The 24,855-nt window shown below is 41.2% G+C and overlaps 1 protein-coding gene across 1 annotated transcript in view; it reads right to left on the bottom strand.

Annotated features, from left to right (window-relative positions):
• Nucleotides 1–7,786: 7,786 nt before the first annotated feature.
• Nucleotides 7,787–24,855, bottom strand: part of PPP1R7 (protein phosphatase 1 regulatory subunit 7) — a 31,669-nt gene continuing 14,600 nt past the window's right edge. The window contains exons 4-10 of the mRNA XM_089665784.1: nt 24,751–24,816; nt 24,250–24,380; nt 22,872–23,034; nt 19,988–20,104; nt 13,995–14,099; nt 13,780–13,866; nt 7,787–9,418 (exon numbers count right to left, since the gene is read on the bottom strand). Of these exons, the coding sequence (XP_089521910.1) occupies nt 9,242–9,418; nt 13,780–13,866; nt 13,995–14,099; nt 19,988–20,104; nt 22,872–23,034; nt 24,250–24,380; nt 24,751–24,816 (846 nt within the window). The 3' untranslated portion in view covers nt 7,787–9,241. The remainder of the gene's footprint in view (nt 9,419–13,779; nt 13,867–13,994; nt 14,100–19,987; nt 20,105–22,871; nt 23,035–24,249; nt 24,381–24,750; nt 24,817–24,855) is intronic.

Below are 24,855 nucleotides of genomic sequence, written 5' to 3' on the forward strand. Positions count from 1 at the left end.
GGTTTGGTGATTGCCAGGAGAATGGTACTTGCCTGACTGCATTCTTCCAAGTTTGGTGGAGGGGGGGTTATGGTGGGGTTACTTTTTCAGGGGTTGGGCTTGGCCCCTTAGATCCAGTGAAGGGAACTCTTAAGGCATCAGCATACCAAGACATTTTGGACAATTTCATGCTTCCAACTATGTGGGAACAGTTTGGGGATGGCCCCTTCTTGTTCCAACATGGGGTGGAGGAACTTGACTGCCCTGCACAGAGACCTGACCTCAACCTGATAAAACACCTTTGGGGTGAATAAAGAGTGGAGACTGTGAGCCAGGCCTTCTCGTCCAACTCAATGCCTTACCTCACAAATGCACTTCTGGAAGAATGGTCAAACATTCCTATAGACACACTCCTAAACCTTGTGGACAGCCTTCCCAGAAGAGCTGAAGCTGTTATAGATGCAAAGGGTGGGCCAACTCAATATTGAACCCTATGGACTAAGACTGGGATGCCATTAAAGTTCATGTGCATGTAAAGGCAGGCGTCCCAATACTTTTGGCAATATAGTGTATTTCTCAATTTGAATATCTTTGGTGTCCAGCCAGTAGTTGCTGCAGCACCCACTTACTTTTACAGCCAGTTCCAGAAATATGTGCATTGGGAATTTATGTGCTTGTAATAATCAGTGTATGGCCTAATGGTGTGGTATGCAAGAAGTTCATGCAGCACCTACAGCTACAGTGAAAACTACAGGGAAATTCTCAACTTTGTTTCATTATAAATATAAAAATGCTATCAATTACAAGCAGCTCTAGGACCCATTCACATATATGCCAATATGTTGCAGTGCAAATGCTAATGCACACGGTAAAGAGGCAATGGGTCTTTATAGTTGCCCTTTGACTGCTCATTCACACCTTTCCACGTCTTCAATTTAAAATACATGTGGTAACTATGGACTAAAGTACTAAAATAAAGGTTAATGCATATATGTGTGTAGTGCAAATGCAAGATGCCCATTTGATGTGTTTTAATTTATTTCAATGGAAAACACATCTGCTACAAATGAACAAGTGTTAATCTTATGAAAAAAAAAAAGACACTAAACATCAGTACATAAATGTCAACCAATCAAATAGAAAACAATAGATTTCTACCTAAAATGCATTTTCATGCTGTAAAATTCTGTGACAACTGTGAATAGGCCCTTACTATCTCGCCCAATTCTAAGAGCTTGTTATATACACTGCTCAAAAAAGGAACACTTTTTTATCAGAGTTTACAGTTGCAAGAAAAAGTATGTGAACCCCTTGGGATTACGTGGAGTTTTGCATGAATTGGGCATAAAATGTGCTCTGAACATCATCTAAGTCACAACAATAGAAGAACACAGTCTGCTGAACATAATACTACACAAACATTAGATGTTGCCATGGTTTAATTGCACATAACATGTAAACGTTCACATGCAGGGAGGAAAAAGTATGTGAACCTTTTGACTAAATAACTGGTTGACCCTCCTTTGGCAGCAATAACCTCAACCAAACGTTTCCTATAGTTGCAGATCAGACCTGCACAACGATCTGGAGTAATTTTGGACCACTGCTCTTCACAAAACTGTTTCAGTGTAGCAATATTCTTGGGATGTCTGGTGTGAATCGCTCTCTTAAGGTCATGCCACAGCATTTCAATGGGGTTGAGGTCAGGACTCTGACTGGGTCACTCCAGAAGGTGTATTCTGTGCTCTTGCAGCCATTGTTTTGTTGAATTACTTGTATGCTTTGGGTCATTGTCCTGTTGCATCACCCATCCTCTGCGGAGCTTCAGTTGGCGGACAGATGGTCGTACGTTTTCCTGCAAAATGTCTTGATAAACTCTGGAATTCATTTTCCCATCAATGACAACAATCCGTCCAGGCCCTGAGGCAGCAAAGCAGCCCCAAACCATGATGCTCCCTCCACCATGTTTTACAGTGGGGATGAGGTTTTGATGTTGGTGTGCTGTGCCTTTTTTTCTCCACACAGTGTTGTGTGTTCTTCCCAAACAACTCAATCTTGATTTCATCTGTCCACAGTATATTTTGCCAGTAGTGCTGTGGAACATCCAGGTGCTCTTTTGCAAACTTCAAACGTGCTGCAATATTCTTTTTGGACAGCAATGGCTTCCTCCGTGGTGTCCTCCCATGTACTCCATTCTTGTTTAATTAATGTTTTCCTTATTGTAGATGTGTCAACAAAAATGTTTGCATGTGCCAGAGATTTCTTTAGGTCTTTAGCTGACACTCTGGGATTCTCCTTTACCTCATGCAGCATTCTGCGCTGTGCTCTTGCAGTCATTTTTACAGGATGACCTTGCCTAGGGAGAGTAGCAACAGTGCTAAACTTTCTCCATTTGTAGACAGTCTGTCTTACCGTGGACACATGAACATCAAGGCTTTTGGAGATACTTTTGTAACCCTTTCCAGCTTCATGCAAGTCAACAATTCTTGATCGTAGGTCTTCTGAGAGCTCTTTTCTGCGAGACATGGTTCACGTCAGACAGTGCTTCTTGAAACCAGTAAACCCAAAACAGGTGTGTGTTTTTTAAGGGCAGGACAGCTGTCAGCAACACATCCAATATCATCACACTGACTGGAGTCAAGGTTGGCTCACTCCTGGCTCCAATTAGCTCTGGAAGAAGTCATTAAGCTAGGGGCCCACATACTTTTTCCTCCCTGCACTGTGAATGTTTACATGTTATGTGCAATTAAACCATGGCAACATCTAATGTTTGTGTAGTAATATGTTCAGCAGACTGTGTTCTTCTATTGTTGTGACTTAGATGACGTTCAGAGCACATTTTATGCCTAATTCATGCAAAACTCCACGTAATCCCAAGGGGTTCACATACTTTTGCTTGCAACTGTAGCATCAAGTGAAATAAACACCTAGGATATTAATCTGGTCAGTTAAGTAGCAGAAGAGGATGTTAATCACTTTTAGCTGCTTTGGTGTTAACGAAATTAAGAACAGGTGCACTAGATGGGCAGCAATGAGACTACCCCCAAAACAGGAATGGTTTTGCAGGTGGAGGACACTGATGTTTTTTCCCTGCTCATCTTTTCTGTTTTTCACTAGTTTTGCATTGGCTAGGGTCAGTGTCAGTACTGGTAGCATGAGGTGATACCTAGACCTTAGAGCGGTTGCACAGGCAGTCCAACTCCTCCAGGATGGCACATCAATACGTGCCATTGCCAGAAAGTTTGCTGTGTCTCCCAGCACAGTCTCAAGAGCATGGAGGACTTACCAGGAGACAGGCAGTTACTCTAGGAGAGCTGGACAGGGCCGTAGAAGGTCCTTAACCTCTTGCCACCGGCCTACACAAATGTGCGGCCTCCCAGCGTCTGAGCCTTGACGTCGAGCGGCCGCACATTTGTGTGCATTTAAGAAAAACATATGTGCTGAGAGCGCGCGGTACTCACGGAAGGGTCCCGATGTCCTCTTGCGATCGGGACCTTTTCTGATCATGTGACAGCAAATCACGGCAGTCACATGACCCTAAAACCCCACCCCACCTCCCAGCTTCTGAAACCCGTAAAGGGCTGGGAGGCGCTGGCGCCAAGGGGTTAACCCAGCAGCAGTACCAGTATCTGCTCCTTTGTGCAAGGAGCAACACGATGAGCACTGTCAGAGGTCTACAAAATGACCTCCAGCACGCCACTGGTGTGAATGTCTCTGACTGATCAGAAACAGACTTCAGGAGGGTGACCTGAGGGCCCAAAGTCCTTTAGTGGGCCCTGTGAACACTGCCCAGCCCCATAGAGCTCGACTGGCATTTGCTATTGAACACCAGAATTGGCTGGTCTGCCACTGGCATCCTGTGCTCTTCACAGGTGAGAGCAGGTTCACCCTGAGCAAGTGATAGATGTGAAAAGGTCTGGAGAACGTTATGATGCCCGTCTCATCATTCAGCATAACCGTTTTGGTGGTGGGTCAGTGATGGTCTGGGGAGGCATATCCATGGAGGGATGCACAGACCTCTACAGGCTAGACAATGGCACTCTGACTGGTATTAGGTATTGGGATGAAATCCTTGGACCCATTGTCAGACCCTACACTGGTGCAATGAGTCCTGGGTTCCTCCTGGAGCACAACAATGCCCAGGTTCATGTGGTGAGAGTATGCAGGCAGTTCCTGGAGGATGAAGGAATTGATACCATTGAATTGCCCCCACGCTCGCCTGACCTAAATCCAATAGAACACCTCTGGGAGATTATATTTCGGTCCATCAGACGCTGCCAGGTTGCACCTCAGACTGTCCAGGAGCTCAGTAATGCCCTGGTCCAGATCTGGGAGGAAATAGCCCAGGACACTATCCATACAAACTACTGAGTACTATTTTGAGTTGTTGCAATTAAATTTTCAGCAAAATGGATGAGCCTGCTGCATCAGTTTTTCACTTTGATTTTCTGGGTGTCTTTGAATTCAGTCCTCTGTAGGTTGATAATTTTAATTTCCATCAAACAATAGGGCATCCTTATGTTCCCAACACATTATCCAGTCCATATCAGTATAGATATTCAGTATGATATTTTTCCCCATTGAGATCTGTGTTTTCAAAGTGTTCCTTTACTTTTTTCAAGCAGTGTATTAATCACTTGCAGACCGTAAAAACAGCCATGGCCAGCCGTAGGTTGAAGTGATTATACTTTCTGTTAGGCAGCAGCCAGCACGGACTTTTTTCTTAGTAAGCACACTCACTGTTCTGGGGCAGCGCTAGTATGCAAGAAAGCATTGCCAGTGAGCATCCTCAGCAACTGGGGAAGGGAAAACCAGTCGAGAAATGTAGGATAGATGTTCTGGATGGTGACCCTAGTAATACCCCTGTCAGTGGAAGGATGTAGTTAGATCTCAGAAAAGAATTATTGGTCCTGGACCATAATATCTGGTGGACAGGAGTAGGGACATTTATGAAGGTTACATGGTGATACCACAAGTGGAGATTTTACAAGCGATACATGCCAACCATGCGAGCGGAAGGCATGTGGGTCTGGTGAGTGTATACTCAGAAGGAAAGGCTGTTTCACAAGCCCTATGTGAGTTTTGGTTTGGGAATACAGAGAAAATAAGATTACAGCACTGAAAGTAACATCTGTATGTTATGATGGACTTTATTTTTACATTAGCTGATTGATTTATATCACAATTATTTCATCACTGGAGAATATGTTTCTTTCACTAGTTGGTCACAGCACCACTGGATTATTTATGTATAGTTATTTTATTTAAGGTGCCAGCAGTGATCATTGTTTATTATCACTTTCTGGAGATTATTTATACATTAGATTTGAGCACACATTCAGCGCAAGAGTTTTTGGCTGTTATACCGGGATGATGCCTGCACTTGCAGGCGTTATACCGGGATGATGCCTGCACTTGCAGGCATCATCCCAGTATCACATTTTGCAACCAGCGATTCCCTGTAGGGCAGAAGGGATTAGAGTGGCTGCATTTAATGGATGCCAGCTCTCTTCATAAAGGGACCCTGCCACAAGGGATGTTGTTCATCCCTTCTGGTAGCCATAAAGTTGAGAAAAAAAAAAAAAGTTTTGTATAAAAAAAAAAATCTAAAGCGCCCCTGTCACCCCCCACCCACTGTGCAAATGTGAACGCATACATAAACAGTGATCACACAACACATGAGATATTGTCACAAACCTCAGAATGAGAGCAATAATTCTAGCACCAGACCTCCTCTACATCTCTAAACTAGTAACCTAGAACAGGCGTTTAAAGTGTCACATATGGTGAATTTTCAAGAGGAACTGCAGTCAAGCACATTGGGGTTCATTTACTAAAGCTGGTTTCCTCAGAATCTGGTACACTTGTGTATTGTTGCCATTCAGCTTCTAACCTCACCTTGTTTAACTAAGCTTTAGCAATAAAACCTGTAATCTGATTGGTTTTTATGCAGAAGTGCAGGAGATTCTGAGTGAACCAGCTTTAGTAAGTAAACCCCACTGTGCCAAAATAATACAACCATAGGCAGTGTAAACATCGTAAAGCTCCATTAGGGATTAGTAGTCTAAGCTTACATTTACTGTGTTAAAATGCCTATTTCATCCCCTCTCCCCCCTTGTACTGTGGGAAAATGAAGCCCTATGTACAGAGTTTCAGGAATACTCAGGCTCACTCCGCCTCACCATGCTACCGAAATGTTGAGCATGCACAATGAAAGGGCTCGAGGTTGAGTATGTGCAATAAAAGAAGTGTTCCTCAAATCTCCTGTGACTTCCCTCATCCCTCCTCCACACTCAGAGAGAAAAAAAAAAATGGCTTCTGGGATACCTGACGTTTCTAGCCCAGGAGGCGCCACGAGTGCAGAACAGAATGTAACCTAGGGCAATTACAAGGCAAGAAAGAGGAAGTAAGCTAAATAAGGTATTTAAGGGCAGAAAAATAACTACAAAAGTTAAAAACAGCAAGGGCAGAAGATGTGAAGAAAAAAAAATGAAAAAGGTCAGGTTTAAGTACCATAGTTTGGCACCATTCCACAGGCAGACGCAATTTTAACCCCTTGACACCAACATAACACAAATGTGCAGCCTCACAGAACTGGGCTTTTTCCATGGGGCTGCATATTTGCGTACCGGTCTTTGTGCTGGGACCGCGCTCTCAGCACAAAGATCGCAGTGTCACTGAGAGCACCAGGTCCTGGTCTAACGATCAGGACCCAGGACTCCCAATTCCAGATCACACGATCGCTGTGAAAGCCTGTGATTGGCTATCACAGTGATCAGTCACTGTACAGCCCAGCCCCATTGTGTTTTTTTTTCTCTCTATGAATGGAGGAGAGAGATACATTGTATCTCTCTAACTCCTGGCATAGAGTGGGAAAAAAAAAAAAAAAAAAAAAAAAAAAAAAAAAAAAAAAAAAGGATAAATATTAAAAAATAAAAAAACCTAGATCAAGGTTTGCTCTAGTTCAGTACCAGGGTAAATGTTTGGGTCAAGGTCAGGGACAAAGGTTAAGGTCAAAGGTCAGGATTAAAAAAATGCGCACTATTGTTTCTGACTCTACTACGGGTACAAATAACACACATATATGGTATCGCTGTGATCGGCAAGAGCTTGAAAATTTATTTTAGGTTGTTCTTTGGTGGCAGGTTATGGTACTAATTTTGAGCCAGTTTTCCTTTGATAAAAAAAAAAAAAAAAAAAAACACACAACAGGAGATATCTATTACCATTTACCACCAAATGAAAGCCCAATTTGTCCTGAAAAAAAATAAGGTATTAATTATCCACCTGCATGCACAAAGTAGTTGTGATGATATGTACGGTTTTACTAACATATGTCAACGTTGCAAAATTGTGCTTAAGCATTTCGATTTGTTTTACCATTAGGCATGAAGGGGTTAAAGTGTGACATGTTAGGCATCCCTTTACTCAGCATAACATCTTTTATATTTTACAAAAACATTGGATATTATATTGTGTTTATATGCAATAAAATTTGTTAAAGTGTAATTCCCCCCCCCCCCCCCCCACAAAAAAAATTGCAGTTTGAAAAACTAGTGCACAAATACCATGTGACAAATTGCAACACCCATCATTTTGTTCTATAAAAGGCATCTACTAAATAAATATATAATTCTAGGTAATTTTTTTTTTTTTTGCTAGAAAAAGGAGATTTTTACAAGTACGTGAGAAGTGTCAGAACTGGACCCATAACCAGTTGGTTAAAATAGACATTAAACCAAAAAGAAGAGTTATATTAAAAGAATACATATTTAGTTTGGGACCCGGAAAAGCACAGGCTGCTAACTAGCAATTACATCTTTTTTTATTGTATATTTCTTTGGATATTCCATCTTGAAAGCATCCCCTTTATTTATATGCAGAACAGACCTACCTCTACAGCATTCATTTTCTGCCTGTACCTATGTGGCCAAGAATAGCTGTGCAGGCATGGCATTAGAGGAGCTGCAGCCCAACCCTAACGTACCATGGAACAATTCATATACATTTGTGAATTGTACATTCATGTGGTAAGGTTTCAAAGAGTTCAAAAAGGAAAAGAAATAATTACAGGGTATGTTAGTTCTGGGTTCAGGCCCTACTCTGCTTTCTAAAACTCCTTGGAAACCCCGAGATCCTGGATTCATTATAACTGTTCATGTGTTCCTCTGATGCATCCACAAGGGGGTAGGTCACCACTTTACCAGCCAAGTGAGATATTTTATGGTCACAAAAAAGAGAAAGGAGCAGAGCCAGGACTTCAAGGAAAATCTTAAGGCAAAGGCATCTTATGGATAGTTCTTTAGGAGATGGGTGACCCACTGGCCAAAATTCCTCCCTTTTTACCCTCCACATCGCCCTTATATACTAGAACACACTTTAGATCAGATAACTGGCTTCTTATGTCTTAGCCTGTACTAAGTGCAACTTATTTCGCTCAGGAACAGGCTTGTTAGCATAGGCTTGGAGGGGGAAGAAAAGAAAAAAAAAAAAAAAAAAAGGAGCACATTTCCTTATTGGCCTACTAGAAGGTAAACGCTGTAGGGATAGGCCAACATACATTCTCAATATAGGTTCTCCAAGGGAAAAAACAGGGGGAAAAAAAAAAAAAAAAAAAAAAAAAAAAAAAGCAACACCCAATATAATCTTAAACAGAGCAGTGCAGGGCCTTAACACAAGATATTTAGCCAAACAAAAAAAAAGGAGCAGTGACATGCAGGCCAAATAAAGACAGTGTGCAAGATACAGATAGAAAAGCAACTTTTGTAAACAATATTCTAAGAGCACATTTCATCAGAATGTTACCCTGTGGAATATTATAGGAACAATTCTGTGTTATGACATGTCAGATGATGGAGTGACCACAAGGAAGCCAGAGGCCATAATGCACTTACATGGGATGGACAGATGCTGAGGATAAAAACTTTATTAACCAGAAGCATACCATCCAGAAATAAATACTGTAATGTGACACCATCATAAAAGAGGTGATTTCAACTCATTCTGTAAAAGTTTGTCTTACAGGAAGACAGTCCAGTGACAAGCAGGAATATGGTTTTGGAAAGTAACAGAATGAGCAATGGACATAGACTTTGATGCGAGAGGATCATGCAGTGCACAGGGAAATTAGGAGTGTGATGGGAGCGATTAGATGGTAATATAATGGAATAATCACACAAAAGATGAATGTTTTATGACAGAATGACTTTGCACTGTGCTGCTACAGTAGGAGGAAGAGACGGCTTATTGCCCCCTAATCAACTCAGAATCGGACAAAAGTTGCATCAATCTGGCGGACACAGGGCAGCGCCAGCATGATTTTGCGCCTGTATTGGTTATCTTTCTGCAGGGGATTCCTTTCCAGATACACGGTCTGCAAACCTTGGGCACCGCTTAATTCTTCTAAGTCTGCCCAATTATCCACCAAGTTGTCATTCATCTGTGATGAGAAAAAACACAAAACATGAATTTTTCAAACCAAACAAAATATGGCATTGACTTCTAAAGACCACTTCATTTTTAGGCTTACCTAACCATTTTCTACAAGCTATTAATATAATAAATAAATAAATTAAAAAAAAAAAAAAAAAATCGGGGAAAACTACTCGGGATGCACCGAAATTTCAGCCACCAAAACATATGTTGGTGCTGGTTTTTAAATTTAATTACCAGCTTTTTTTTCTTCTTCACTATAGCTCACAGAATTAGCTGTTACTTTCCCCCCAGCTAAAAGAAACAAAAAAAGTTTCCTTTTAGTTTCTTTCCTGAGATGATAGAAAAAAAAAAAAAAAAAAAAAAAGTTTCCTTTAGGTCAGGGACAGGGAAAATGACAGCCAATTCTGTGAGCTATAGTGAAGAAAAAAAAAAAAAAAAGCCAGCAATTAAATTTAAAAACCGGCCCTGACATTTAGGGGTTTATTTACTAAAGCTGGACAGTCCAAAATCAGACTCCCTTCTGCATAGAAACCAATCAGCTTCTAACCTCAGCTTGTTCAATGAAGCTTTGGCAATGAAACCTGGAAGCCGATTGGTTTCTATGCAGAAGTGAGTCTGAGTTTGGACTCTCCAGCTTTAGTAAATAAACCCCATAGTGACAGCCAGTGAGGGAGCCTCTCTGTATACCCTGCTCCCTCTCTGTATACACTGCTCCTCTCCTGTCCCCTCCTTGCACACACTGCCCCCAACCCCCTCCCCCCTACAAAGAGGACCTGTCACTCATATGCTATCACATAGGGGACTAAGATGGGATACAATGATGAATTCCTAAAACGCACCCGCATCTAATTGGGCCAACAGATGATAATTAGCATCACGGGAGAGTAATATAGCTTGATTAGGGTCAATCATATTTTGAACACCCCTTTCTGCAAAGTGCTGAAATTGCAAACCAAGGAAATATAATCTTGCATTAGGCACAGCAAGACCTCCACTATCATTAGGCAGTTGTAAGATGGGCAAACGAATTCTGGGATTCCTGAGGTTGCGAAAAAGGGAATCTGTTTAAACTATCTGCGTGGGATCCAGAGTTGTGCATAATACAGTGGGGGAACTAATTATTCGATCCCCTGCAGATTTTGTAAGTTTGCCCACTTAAAAAATAAATGAAGGGTCTATCATTTAATATGCACCTATGTTAAAAATGATAGAGACAGAATGTCAACCAAAAATCCAGAAAAAAAAAAAAAACTACAATACAAAATGTTAGAAACCTTAAGGATTTAGAGATCTGTAAAGAAGAATGGACCAAAATCCCACCTGAGATGTGTGCAAACCTGGTAACCAACTACAAGAAACGTCTTACCTCTGATTGCCAACAAGGGTTTCTCCACCAAGTACTAAGCTGTGTTTTGCTTGAGGAACAAATACTTATTTTACTCACTTAACTGCAACTCAGTTTCTAACATTTTGTATCAGGTGTTTTTTTTTCTGGATTTTTGGTTGATATTCTATCATTTAAAATATACCTATGATAAAAATGATAGACCCTTCATTTCTTTGTAATTGGGCAAACTTACAAAATCTGCAGGGGATCAAATAATTATATTGCTCATTGTATATAACAGTAAGGAATCATTTTGCCAAGATTCGTTCTCCCCACCACTAATAAGTGTAATTTAGACCTAAACTACCCTAATCAAACTCACCAACGACCTACTAATCGCCAAAACCAATGGCCACTATACAGTACTCCTAATCCTCGACCTCTCTGCGGCTTTTGACACGGTTGACCACCCCCTACTCCTCAAAAAACTACACTCTTGGCCACAGAGACTCCGCTTTCTCTTGGCTCTCCTCCTATCACAGCGCTCCTTCAGTGTTACCTATAACGCTGCCACCTCCTCTTCACTCCCTCACTCTGTTGGGGTCCCCCAAGGTTCTGTCCTCGGACCCCTTCTCTTCTCCATCTACACCTCCTCCCTTGGCCAATTGATAAATTCCCACGGCTTCAATTACTATCTCTTGCTGACGACACACAAATCTCTCTACCCCTCACCTCACCCCTTCAGTCTCTGTTCGTATCACAAGCCTACTAAGCGAAATATATCGGATTGGATGTCACTCCACTTCCTCAAACTCAATCTTTCCAAAACTGAGCTCCTAGTATTCCCCCCAGCCTGCGTCCCCCCCCCCCCCTGACTTCCCCATCAAGACCAACAACACTATCATCAGTCCCACCCCTCAAGCCAGGGTACTAGGTGTCATCCTAGACTCTAATCTGTCCTTTCAGCCCCAGGTCCAAATCGCTGACAAACTCATGTAGACTTCACCTCCGCAACATCTCCAAAATACGATCGTTCCTAACCCCGGAAACCACTAAGCAACTCATTCACTCCCTTATTATATTACGCCTCGACTACTGTAACTCCCTCCTCACTGGCCTACCTCACAGCAGGCTATCCCCACTTCAATCTATCATGAATGCTGCTGCCAGACTCATCCACCTTACTAACCGTTCTGTATCTGCCACCCCTCTCTGCCAATCCCTCCACTGGCTTCCAATTGCCCAACGGATAAAATTCAAAACGCTAACACTGACGTATAAAGCCGTTCATAACACTGCCCCAAATTACATCACCGATCTGGTCTCCAAATATCACCCAAACCGTACTCTCCGCTCCTCACAAGACCTCCTACTCTCTAGCTCCCTTGTCTCCTTCTCCCATGCTCGTCTCCAGGACTTCTCCAGGGCATCCTCTGGAACTCCCTACCCCTAACCATCAGACTATCGCCTACTCTGCTCACTTTTCGGCACACTCTGAAAACCTCTCTTCAGGGAAGCCTACCCCGACCCCAGCTAATATTGAAATCCTCTACTCTTCCAACCACTCCATCCCCCACAGTTATTACCTCTTGTATCACTATTCCCTCCCTCCTAGATTGTAAGCTCCAAGGAGCAGGGCCCTCGAACCCCTCTTGTATTGAATTGTATTATTACTGTACTGTCTTGTGTACTGTCTCCCACCATAATGTAAAGCGCTGAGCAAACTGTCAGCGCTATATAAATCCTGTATAATAATAATAAAAATAATAGACCAGGTCTTGCATTTAAGCTTAAATTTATCAAGGAGGGGCTGGAAGTTACATTGGAGATAATCTTCACACTATGATGAACCCATACCCCAAGGTATTTAAAAGAATCCACCACTTTATTCTGCTGCGCCCACTGCAGAAGCAGCAGTTGCTGGGCAGGACGACAGATTTGTCCCAATTGATGACAAATCCCAAGAAAGTCAAATGTTGTTATAATGCACATAGGGGAAGAGAGAGGACCTTTAACGTCTCCCAGATGCAACAACTAAGCATATATTTGAGGTGCTCTGCCAACTTGAGCCCTAAAGTGGAACTTATATAAAAGAGCCATTTAAAAATGTTTGCAATTTCCCAAGTTATACATACAACATTAATCCTATTTATTAAATTAGCCTGTGGTTTTATAATTGCCTCCACCACCCATTCTTTATTATCTGGGACTAATTTATTGCCAAAAAAAAAAAAAAAAAGGGTATAGCCCAGGGAGAGTAGTGGCTTCGTCGCCAAGAGTTCTCTCTGCTTCTGAAGTTCTACACATGGGCATCTCATTCTATGCAATTTTCTGTGTACAGCTTGTTGTGTCACTTGAGATGCAATTGGGTGTCTGAGTCCTGCAAGAGTGGGAGGATGGTTCTTCACCAGTGCAGAGGGAAGTTAAGGAGAAGCAAGATAAAATGTTAGCTGACCTCTTGTTCCCTCTTCTTACCCTTCCCTCAGTAGCAGTGTGTGTCCCGCCATCTTGCTTCTTTCTCCTTAGTCCATGACAGACTGCATCTCATCTTTGCTCTTGATTTTCCCCCTACTCCCCTGGCAAAAACGTGTATTCATCTTCTCAACAGAGTCAGGTTCTTATGAGACTGCTCTACTTGTATGCCAACACATGTATTCTCAGCATAGTCAAAGAATACAAAAAAAACCAAAAAAACCAACACACACACACACACGAGAAAAATGTGGCTGTGCAGAGCACAGATAGGGCAAGAAGCTCATAAGGAACAAGTAAGGAGCTCAAAAGGAACACAAGTAAGGAGCTCATAAGGAACAAGTAAGGATGCCATTTTCCAATCAAATTAAAAAAGATACATGTATCTGCTTTATTTTAACGGTGATGAGAGAACAACCATTCAACTAAAAGGACAAGGCTGCTTGATAAAGGAACCCACAAAACCTATAAACATGTCTATCAGTATATTGCCAGCACTGGTAGGGAACACTACTTCTGCTACAAATACAAGAGTAAAAAAATGGGAAACATTAGGAAGAACCTACCCAGAATTCCTGGAGTTCTGTCAAATGCCTGATATTTTCAATTCTCTTTATTCTATTAGAAGCAACATCCAAAGTAGTGAGCTTTTTCTGAAGACAAGAAGAAGAAAATGTTAAGTCATAACTGTGATCAATTCCCACATAAAGTAATCAGTGACCAAGTGACACATTTTCAGCCAGTCTCCTACAATCAGCTCAGAGCCCATTCAGTAACTCACATTGTTCTCCAGACCCTCCAAAACTTGGATGCCATTGTCACTTAGGTAGAGCTCACGCAGATTCACAAGACTCTGTAGGCCTTCAATCTTTGTAAGGCGATTACTCTGAAAACAAGAGAATGACAGAGGAATACTTACAAACTGACAGATGTACAGCAATAACTAAATTTCTGGTAATGCCATCTTACTACCTCTGCCATTTGTTCCATTGGTCATTTTTAAAATAAATAAATGCCTATATGAAAAACATAACCAAGAACATAATCTTGGCAATGTTTTTTTATATGTTCCATTGAGTTTAATCTGAATGCAGTTTACTTTTGACCAGATCCAAGTTTTGGAATGGACCAACTAGATCCCAGACCTGAATCCAATTGAAATCTGTGGGATGACCTGAAGAGGGCTGTGCAAAAAGAGAAGCCCTCGCAATCTGACAGATTTGGAGCACTTTTACAAGGAAGATTGGGCAAAGGTTCCCAAGGCAAGATGTACCATGCCGATAGAGTCCCACCAAAAAAGGCTGAATGTGGTCATATCATCAAAAATTGTTTAAGGGTGTGCACATTTATGCAACCAAGTTATTGTAAGTTTTTTGTTTTTATCCCCCCCCCCCTTTAAACATGTCAGTGGGTTTCTAATTGAATTACACAATTATTATAGGAAAAAAGTTACCTTTTCACTGCCAGGGCTGTTTTTGTATTTCTTGCATATATGTTTAATAATTTTAGGAATGAAGATTGCAAAAATCCCCAAAACATTAGATACTTTCTGAAAGAACACACCCCAGAAATAAAATAACAGTAGCTGCAAGTTTTAAATGTCACATAATATTACCACATAGGTCTAGGAAACACAAACTTTCAGTAAAAAGCACACTAAATTTAATTTTAGGTCACAAACGCAATAAGTTACCCACATTTTTGACTAAATATAACAGATGAGGTTGTGCCGAGTAAACAGATACCTAAACATGATAAACCTTCATTTTACGTGCACCAGTGAAATGGCGACAAATTTCAGTACCCTATTTTTTTCTATAGGCAATGCTTTAAAAGCCCCTGTAGGTCATCAGTTTAGCATTGTGGAAGAGATGGTGCTAGAAATATTGCTCTCACTCCACCATATGTGTATATTTGTTGTTTGTACCCAAAAGAAGGCTCACAAACAATATTGTGCATTTTGTTTTGTTTTTTTATATCCTGCCTAAAGCACCCCGACACCAATCTTTGACCCTGATCCCAACGCTAACCTTAACAACAATGACCCATCGCAAACTCTGATCTACCTATTTTTTATTTTTACACAAGCTTTCTTTCCTCTTACAAGTAGAAAACAAAACACACACGGGTGGGCTATACAGTGGCTGATAACAGAGAGCTGCAGGATCATGTGACTTGAACAGACTGAAAATAGGTAAGTTACATAGTTAGTCTGGCTGAAAAAATACAAGTCCATCTAGTTTAACCAAAAAAAAAAAAAAAAAGTTAATTATAATCCTATACCCACAGTTGATCCAGAGGAAGGCAAAAAACCCCAGCAAAGCATGATCCAATTTGCTCCTGCAGGGAAAAAAAATTCCTTCCTGATCCCCAGAGAGGCAATTGGATATTCCCTGGATTAACTTTACCTATAAATGTTAGTATCCAGTTATATTCTGTGTATCTAGGAAAGAATCCAAGACTTTTTTTTTTAAAGCAATCCACTGAGCTGGCCAGAACCAACTCTTGAGGGAGTCTATTCCACATTTTCAAAGCTCTCACTGTGAAGAAACCTTTTCGTGTTTGGAGATTAAATTTATTTTCCTCCAGGCGTAAAGTGTGCCCCCTTGTCCTCTGTGATGACCTCAGGGTGAATAGCTCTACACCGAGTTCACTATATGAACCACTGATGTATTTATACATGTTGATCATATCCCCCCTTAATCTCCTCTTCTCAAGAGAGAATAAATTCAGTTCCTCTAATCTTTCCTCATAGCTGAGCTCCTCCATGCCTCTTATCAGTTTGGTTGCCCTTCTCTGTACTTTCTCCAGTTCCCCAATGTTCTTTTTGTGAATTGGTGCCCAAAACTGAACTGCATATTCCAGATGAGGGATACTAATGATTTGTACAGGGGTAAAGCTAGCGCGCGCCTCTCTCTCTCTCTCTCTCTCTCTCTCTCTCTCACAAAGGATTTTGCTCGCTTTAGAAACCACAGCTTGGCATTGCATGCCATTATTAAGCTTGTGATCTACCAGAACTCCCAGATCCTTCTACACCATTGATTCCCCCAGTTGTACCCCCCCTAGTATGTATGATGCATGCATATTCTTAGCCCCCAAATGCATAACCTTACATTTATCAACATTAAATCTCATTTGCCACATAGTTGCCCAATTAAACAGTGCATTAAGGTTGGCTTGTAAATTGGAGACATCCTGTAAAGACGTTATTCCACTGCACAGCTTGGTGTGATCTGCAAAGACTGAAAGGGGATTTTTAATCCCAGACCCTATATCGTTTATAAAATGTATTAAAAAGTAAGGGTCCCAACACTGAACCTTGGGGTACACCACTGACAACCCTAGACCATTCAGAGTATGAATCATTAACCACTACTATCTGAATACGATCTTTTAGCCAGTTTTCTATTCATTTACATACAGATTTTTCCAAGCCTGTAGACTTTACCTTACACATTAGCCATGTGTGGGGAACTGCGTCAAATTCTTTAGCAAAATCCAAGTATACCACGTCCACCACCACCCCTCTGTCCAAGGTTTTGCTCACCTCCTCAAAAAGAAATCAGATTTGTTTGACAACTTCTGGTCTTTCATGAATCCATGCTGTCGGTTGCTTAAAATATTTTTTCCAGCAAGAACTCATCTATCTGGTCTTCCAGTATCTTCCCAACTATAGGAGTTAAACTAACAGGTCTATAATTACTTGGTAAAGATTTTGACCCCTTTTTAAATATTGGCACCACATTGGCCTTACGCCAATCCAGTGGTACTATGTCTGTCACTAAAGAGTCCCTAAAATTAGAAACAATGGCTTTGAAATGACAGAGCTCAATTCTTTAAGGACCCGTGGGTGTATGCCATCCGGTCCAGGTGCTTTATTCACCTTTATTCTGTCTAAATATTTTTGGATCATACCAATTGTGAGCCAATGTGGATCATCTGGAGCTGTGTCAATATCATGCCCGTTATGGACAAGAGCTCCCCCATGTTCCTTTGTATACACAGAGATGAAGACGGTATTTAATAAATTTGCCTTCTCTTTGTCCCCAGTCACCCACTCTAGATTATTTTGTAAAGGGCCTACATGCTCGGACCGGACCTTTTTACTATGAATATATTTGAAGAATTTTTTGGGGTTGGTCCTGCTATCTTTTGCAATCTGCCATTCATTTTCACTTTTTGCAGCCTTTATTTCCTTTTGCATATTCTGTTATATTCTTTGTAATGTTTAAAACGATGATAGCTTTCCTTCATTTTTATATTTATTAAAAGCGCTTTTTTTATTATCTATAGCTTTATTAACTTTGGCCATAAGCCACATAGGTTTGATTTTTAGCCTTTTAAACTTGTTGTCCATGGGAACAAATTTTGCAGTGTGTTCACATACAGTCTTTGAGGAACTCCCATTTCTGTGTTGTGTTCATCGATGCCAATATTCCCTCCTAGTCTAAGTCTTGGAGAGCAGCTCTCAGCCTTGGAAAATTAGCTCTCTTAAAATTGAGTGTTTTTATTGTTCCCGTATGTGCTTGTTGTTTACAGCTTTCAATAAATGAAATCATGTTATGGTCACAGCTACCCAGATGTTCTTTTATATGGACATTCGTAATAAGCTCTGCATGGTTTGAGAGTACCAGGTCTAGCAGATCATCATTCCTAGTTGGGGCCTCTATGAACTGTACCATAAAACTGTCCTGTAGTAGGTTTAAAAATATTTGTCCTTTGACTGGAGTAATGGTACTGCAGGAACAGTTAATTTCCGGGTAGTTAATATCCCCTATTATTATTACGGTCGCAGCCCTTTCAATCTGTGCAAGGAGCGGAGTCTCCACCTCCTCATTAACACTGGGAGGCCTATAACATACTCAAAATGATTACCTTTGTAGTACGCACCCCCATGTGCAATTCCACCCATAATGCTTCAGCCTCATCACACTCTCCATCAACTAGGTCCTCTTTCACACTCACTCTCAGATCACTTCTTACATAGAGACGGACATCACCACCTTTCCTATTTACCGTCTTTCCGAAAGAACATAGCCAGGAATATTAATGGCCCAAGTCATGTGAAGAATGAAGCCAAGATTCAGCAATACCAAATAAAACATAGTTCTGTTCATGCACCAAAGCTTCCAACTCACCTATTTTGCTTGGCAGACTTCTGGCTATGGTGAACAAACACTTTAAAGTCATCGACACCTTGTGAACACGTATTTTGCATATTTGTTTCTAATCTCATACAAATGGTACCAATTCCAATGGTTGTTTGTAACATGGGAACCTTCTCATCTGCCAAAGCCCTCCCCCTCGATCCTAATTTAAATACTCCTCCAGCCTTCCCATAAACCTCTCCCCCAGCACAGCAGACCCCCTTCCATTTAGGTGCAAACCATCTCTAGCATATAGGTTGCACCCCAATGAAAAGTCAGCCCAGTGCTCTAGAAACCAAAATCCTTCCCTCTTACACCAGGTCTTTAGCCATGCATGGAGATCTCTAATCTCCCCGTCTTTCCTGAGTACCACATGGCACAGGTAATATTTCAGAGAATATCACCTTGGAGGGCCTTCCCTTCAACTTGCAGCCTAGTTCTTTAAATTGATTCTTAAGCAGCCTCCACCTTCCATGTATTCTGTCATTGGTTCCAACACGGACCAAGACAGCTGGGTCATACCCAACCTCTCCCAGTAATTTATCAACCCGGTCCACCAAATGCCAAAACCTGGCACCAGGGAGACAGCAAACCATTCGGTTGAGGAGATCCTGGCGACAAATTATTCTATCAGTCCTTTTGATTACAGAATCCCCTACTACCACCAGCTGTCTAGGCCTTCCTGCAATACCCTCACCACCCCTCCCAGATGGTCTGCCTTCCCAGCTGTTAGGGACAGCAGTGACATCCAGGGCTGCCACCCCTGAGCTTTCCACCCCCACATCTTCACCCAACTTGGAAAATCTGTTTGGGTGCACAAACCCAGGGCCATGCTTCCTTTTCTGTGAGCCCCTACCACTCCCTCTCCTTACAGTAACCCATCTACCTACCTGATAATCCCGATTAGCCCCTCCGTCCTCCACATCAATCCCATTAGCTACCTGCTCTGAAAGCAGAAGACCCCTTTCAAGGTTTTCAGTTCTGCCCAGTGTTGCAACTTGCTCCTCCAGATCTCTAACGTGGGTTTCCAGAAGAGGAATTCGCTCACATCTGTCGCAGCGGTATCCATCCAGGAGCTGTTGCTCTATTGCTGCATGCATGCGGCACACTGTGCACTGCACAATACCTTCCACTCTGCTGGCGCAGATTATCCCAGTTACAATATTAATAGGAAATATCAGTTGTCACTTACAGGTCAGTAGACTCCTGTTATAATCTCCTGTTTTCCACTCCTGTTTTGTAACTCTACTTATCAAATGTCTACTTGGTCAAAAGGTCCAGCAAGCAAAATACAAGCAAGCTCAGAGTGAGCTCTACAGCAAAGTTATATAGTACCTGTAACCAATTAACCCCTCCCCTTAATTAGCAGATTGAAGGAAGGCAAGGAAAGAAAGAAAAAAAAAAATGCTATTTAAAAAGAAAAACTTTTAAACTCTCCACTCAAATTTCCCACAATTTTTAGATATCAGCCTGCAAAATAATGCCAGACAAGTAAGTACAGAGATCTTTTTTTATACAGGTTAGGCAAGATAGGTAAGAGGGAGTGGGAGGAAGCATTTGTAAGAATAGGTATAGTTAGGCTTTTCTTCAGCTTTAAGTATCCGGTAAGAGAAGGATAAGAATTTACCTGTACGCTCAGTACAGTGAGGTTACTTAGAGTTTCCATGTTCTGCAATTTGGTGATTTTGTTTTTACCAAGAAAAAGGCTGTCAAGATCTCTTAATGTATCCAGATTCTCAATCTCCTAAAAACAAAAGAGAACAAAAATTGTTACGCTGACCCATTAGTCTTAATATTATTCCCTAGGAAAAAATATATAATGCTAACAGAACCCACAGACATTAGCTACTAATTGTCAGATTCATGCAATTCTATTCTGTGGGCAACAACATACACCAATCAGCCATAACATTATGACCACCCACCATAATGTTTGAGGCATGGACTCTCCTAGATCTCTGAAGGTTTGCTGTGGTATTACGCCATCAGTAGTAGATCCTTTAAATCTTGAAAGTTGCAAGGTGGGGCCTTCATTGATCAGACTGGTTTTTCCAGCACATTCCAAAAAAATGCTTGATTGGATTAAGAGCTGGAGAATTTGGATGCAATGTAAACCCACCAAACTCATATTCCACAAACCATTTTTGAATTCACCAGACCAGATCTCTTTCCACTGCTCGTGGTCCAGTTCTGAAGCTTACGTGTCCATTGTTTGTGCTTTTGGCTGTGAGCCCCTGGACTGATATTCAGGCTATGCAGCCCAATACGCAACAAACTATGATGCACTGTGTTTTGACACCTATTGGAAACAGCATTAACTTTTTCAGCAACTGGAGCTATAGTAGCTCTTCTACTGAATCAAGACTACATGTGCATCAATGAGCCTTGCCTGCCCACGACCTTGTTGCTTATTCTCCTTCCACTTTTGGTAGGTCCTGACCACTGCAGACCGGGAACATCTCACAAGAGCTGTAGTTTTGGAGTTGTCTGACCCAGGTGTCTAGTCATTACAATTTGGCCCTTGTCGAAGTCACTCAGATCCTTACGCTTGCATGTTTATCCTGCATTCAAGCACATCTTCTCCACGGACATGTTCACTTGTTGCCTAATATATTCCAACAACTTCCGGATGTAAATGTAATGAGATAATCATATTCACTTTACCTGTCAGTGATCATAATGCTATGGCTGGTGTACATTTTAGAATATCCTTGTTGGGAAAGGATTAGAATTGGTGACGTTTCTCCATGACTTCACTGTCAGAAAAGCGATGACAGTGCCGCAGGTCACAATCCATGTACTGTTTTATGATGTGTATTCAACAAATCACAGAATGTTAAGATTTTGTAGGTCAAACAGTTACTTCTAATATTTTAAAGATTTAGCTTTTGGATTCATTATATTTGGATAGTATGGAGAAATGGAAAAAACTCCAGTCTATTGTTAATGCTGTGTCCTTCGCTTACTCTCCACGTTTTTGAGTTCCTACAAAAAGCAGGAAAAAGGAGGGAAAATTTTCCAATGAGGATACTTCTTTCAGTGACAAGAGGGCATTTTCAGAATTTCTCTCACTTCCTGTTATGTCTACAGAACAGGAAATGAAGGGAAACTGCCCAATGGGTGCAGATGGGGGGGAAAAAAAAAAAAAAAAAAAAAAAAAAAAAAAAAAGGGACTGGAAATCCTTTTTGCAGTCTGGATAAAATAGAGAAGGGCTGAAATCACTACTAGGTTTATCTTGTTGTCTAGGTTCTTGTTTGCAGAGACTTCCTTTCACTTCCTGTCCCTGAGATACAAGTAGTGAGAAGAAATATCACTTTTTCAAGTTGTCACTGATGGCAGGTGCTCCCACTTGGAGGTTCTCACTCTATCCTTTTCTGATGACAACTAGATTTGCCCCTGACATCAGTCTAGAAAGTGATAGGAAGTCTGCACAGCAGAAAATGGACTTCAATAAAACCCAGCCGTGGTCCAAACTCTCTCACTCTATTGGAAAATGCAGTATTTTGATAGCATTCCACTTCAAAGTTGAACTTCAAGCCAACCATTAAAAATAAACAGTTGAAATACACATAGCGAGGACTGTGTTATCCTCCAAAGGGATTTGTAATTCTGCCCAACTACTTTTATGATCCATATGCCTCTGCCAGCCACAACCAGGAGGGAGACAACACATTCTCTGTTGTTACAGTGTAAGGCCCCTTTCACACAAGCAGATCGATGGGGTCTACCTGTCACTTTTTCAGGCAGACCCAATTGGTCCAATTATAGACTTTTGTGGACCGGCGTCATCCGAGTCGAAAAAAACAAAAACACACACACACACACACACACACACACACACACACACACACACACACGGATGGGGGATCCATTCCACATCCGTCCAGCGGATCGGATGACAATAGGGTGGAGACGGATAGGTGGTCCATTTCCATCCTACCGTTCCATTGAAATCAGCTAGCAGTGTGTCTGCTCTGCAGCAGCAGAGCGGACAGAGACCTGTTATCCGCCTGCTCAGCAGGGATCAGTGGAGAGATCCCCATTGAGCAGGCGGATCACGCTGACGGATCCACCCCATGTGAAAGGGGCCTAAGAGCTCTAGCTGCTGGATGATGATTGGACAATAAACAAGCAGCAACACTAGTAATGAGATGTGCGCACTCTGCTCTTTTCTGTCTGCACACGTGTATGCAACAGAGCCGGATTCACCCCTAGTCTTGGCCCTATTCTACTGAGTGCTGCTTTGCTAAATGTAAAAAAAACAAAAAAATAAATAAAATTTACACACCGAATTATCTTTTTTGAATAAATATTTTTCATTTCTGTCTGGAGTTCAGATTTACCCAGCAAGGCCAGCAGAGCTTGTAACAAACAACAGATTTGCTGCAGCACTAAAACATCTTCTCTTACGGATAAGAGAGAGTGACAAATCAAACCAGGATTCAATTTTTTTTATTTTATTTTAAACACACAAAGCAAATCTTTCTACCATTTCCTACAATCTACTCACCCGGATACGGTTTGAGCCCAGTTCTAGCAAACGGAGCTTTGTTAAACTGTTGAGATTCTCAACTCGGCTGATCTTGTTATTCACCAAATAGAGGCGATGTACCTGAGTCAATGACTCTAGACCTTCAATGCGTTTTAGAAGGTTAAATGAAAGGTCCAGAATTCTGCAAGGAGAAAAAAGTCACATATCCAACTGCTGTAGTAGTTGGTAAAATACAATTCATGCCTACACATTGTTCATAATACCCCACAAACCTTCCCATTGCTACAAATTGAGAACAGGGTGGGACATAAATAACATCCACAAGCACAAAACTCAAGAATCAAGAATCAAAGAGCACAGAAGAAAAGTTCTGAACAAAAAACATGGAGATCAGTGTATCGGGGTCAAATGAATACAAACTAATTTTATAAAAGTTTCCATGAAATGCATGCAACACATTGCAGGAGAAATGAGCTTTAAACGACATCACAGAGTTAGTCTGGCTGAAAAAAAAAAAAAAGTCTATCCAGTCCAACCATTAAAAAAAAAAAAATATATATTTTATAATCCTACACCCACAGTTGATCCAGATGAACACACCACCAGCTTTATTATAGTAAGGAAAAATCAAGGATGATGTTTGGAGTGCAAAGACCCCCTTAACAGAGTCAGCCGCTATGACTTACAGTAATATGAGGTTTACCCTAATAGAAAAAAAAAAAGTTTAGCATAACTGTGCTTGCAGTGCCCAACCACAAACTCCTCCTCAGGATATTGTTGCATATAAAATGATCTGCAAATATTGCACATCTTAGTATGTTTTAATGCACCTAGCTGATCCTAGTCCCAGTGCATTTCCAGATCCATCCAATCATTTGTCATTCTGCTGATATAATGGAATATAGTATACCAAATACACAGGAAGAGTGGTAAGACAAGTACTGGCAGCAAGTATGCCATCATTTTAGAACAGAATGCATTAAAGAGGGAGCCCAGAGTAATGTCAACATATCAGATTTGCCTCACCGTGCTTTACTGGAAGCCACAAAGAGGAGATCTTATTTAAACTAGTGTAGTTTATTTGCTTACTAGTGTAGTGTTTATTTGCTTGGTAAAGCAAACTTGTTCTACAGATGTATAGGAGGTGGCAATAGACTTTACTGTATCCAATATGATCAATGTGAGTTCTAATCATGGGGGTGATAACGGTTTTCTGGGTTCTTAATGCACTGATCAGATCTGTCAGCTGCGATCAGCAGCTGTAGCATATACTACAGGTGGAAATGCAATGTAGCAATGAAAAGTAATATTATACCACTCTTTATATTTGTGGCTCAATCCACAATAGAAAGAGGAAATGGTGGCGCTAAAGACTACCCGAGCAAAATGGACTCACTGGAGTTGACTCAGGTTCTCCAGGTTCTGGATAATACGGATTTGATTGTCATAGAGGTCCAATTCATTCAATGTCACCAACTGTTCCAAGTCCTCAATCACCTTTATAAGGTTTTGTCGCAGGCACAGGGTCTACAGGGTTAACGAGAGAGGGGAGGTTAGAGGACAAGAAGTGATCCTCACATCTGAAGGACAAAAAGGGTGAAACAATTCATGGGAGCAGACAGGGCACAATGCACTTTAAAGGAAGATTGGACTGAGGCATCCAACACTATAAACAAGAATGGTCAGAAATCAGTAGCGTAGCTTTGGAATACATTCCAAGTAAGTGAAAAATGGAGAAGATTTAAAAAATAAAACAACAAAAAAAAACACAACTTCACAACACACATCACAACATTTTACACACACCTTATATGAGGAAACTAACAACTAAAGTTAAGTTGTACAAATATAATATAAATGTTTTCACCTCTTAAAAATAAATCATTTAGAAACGTACCTTGACTTTTCTAAGCACCTCAAATCCCTGAATCTTTCCTATTCGCATGTGGTTTAAGTCGACATCCTACAGAGACAAATATAGGGTTAATACACCAGTAAAATC

Source organism: Staurois parvus, unplaced genomic scaffold (assembly GCF_062004578.1).
Source record: "Staurois parvus isolate SC_StPar_1 unplaced genomic scaffold, SC_StPar_1.0 ptg000049l, whole genome shotgun sequence".
Lineage (NCBI taxonomy): Eukaryota > Metazoa > Chordata > Amphibia > Anura > Ranidae > Staurois > Staurois parvus.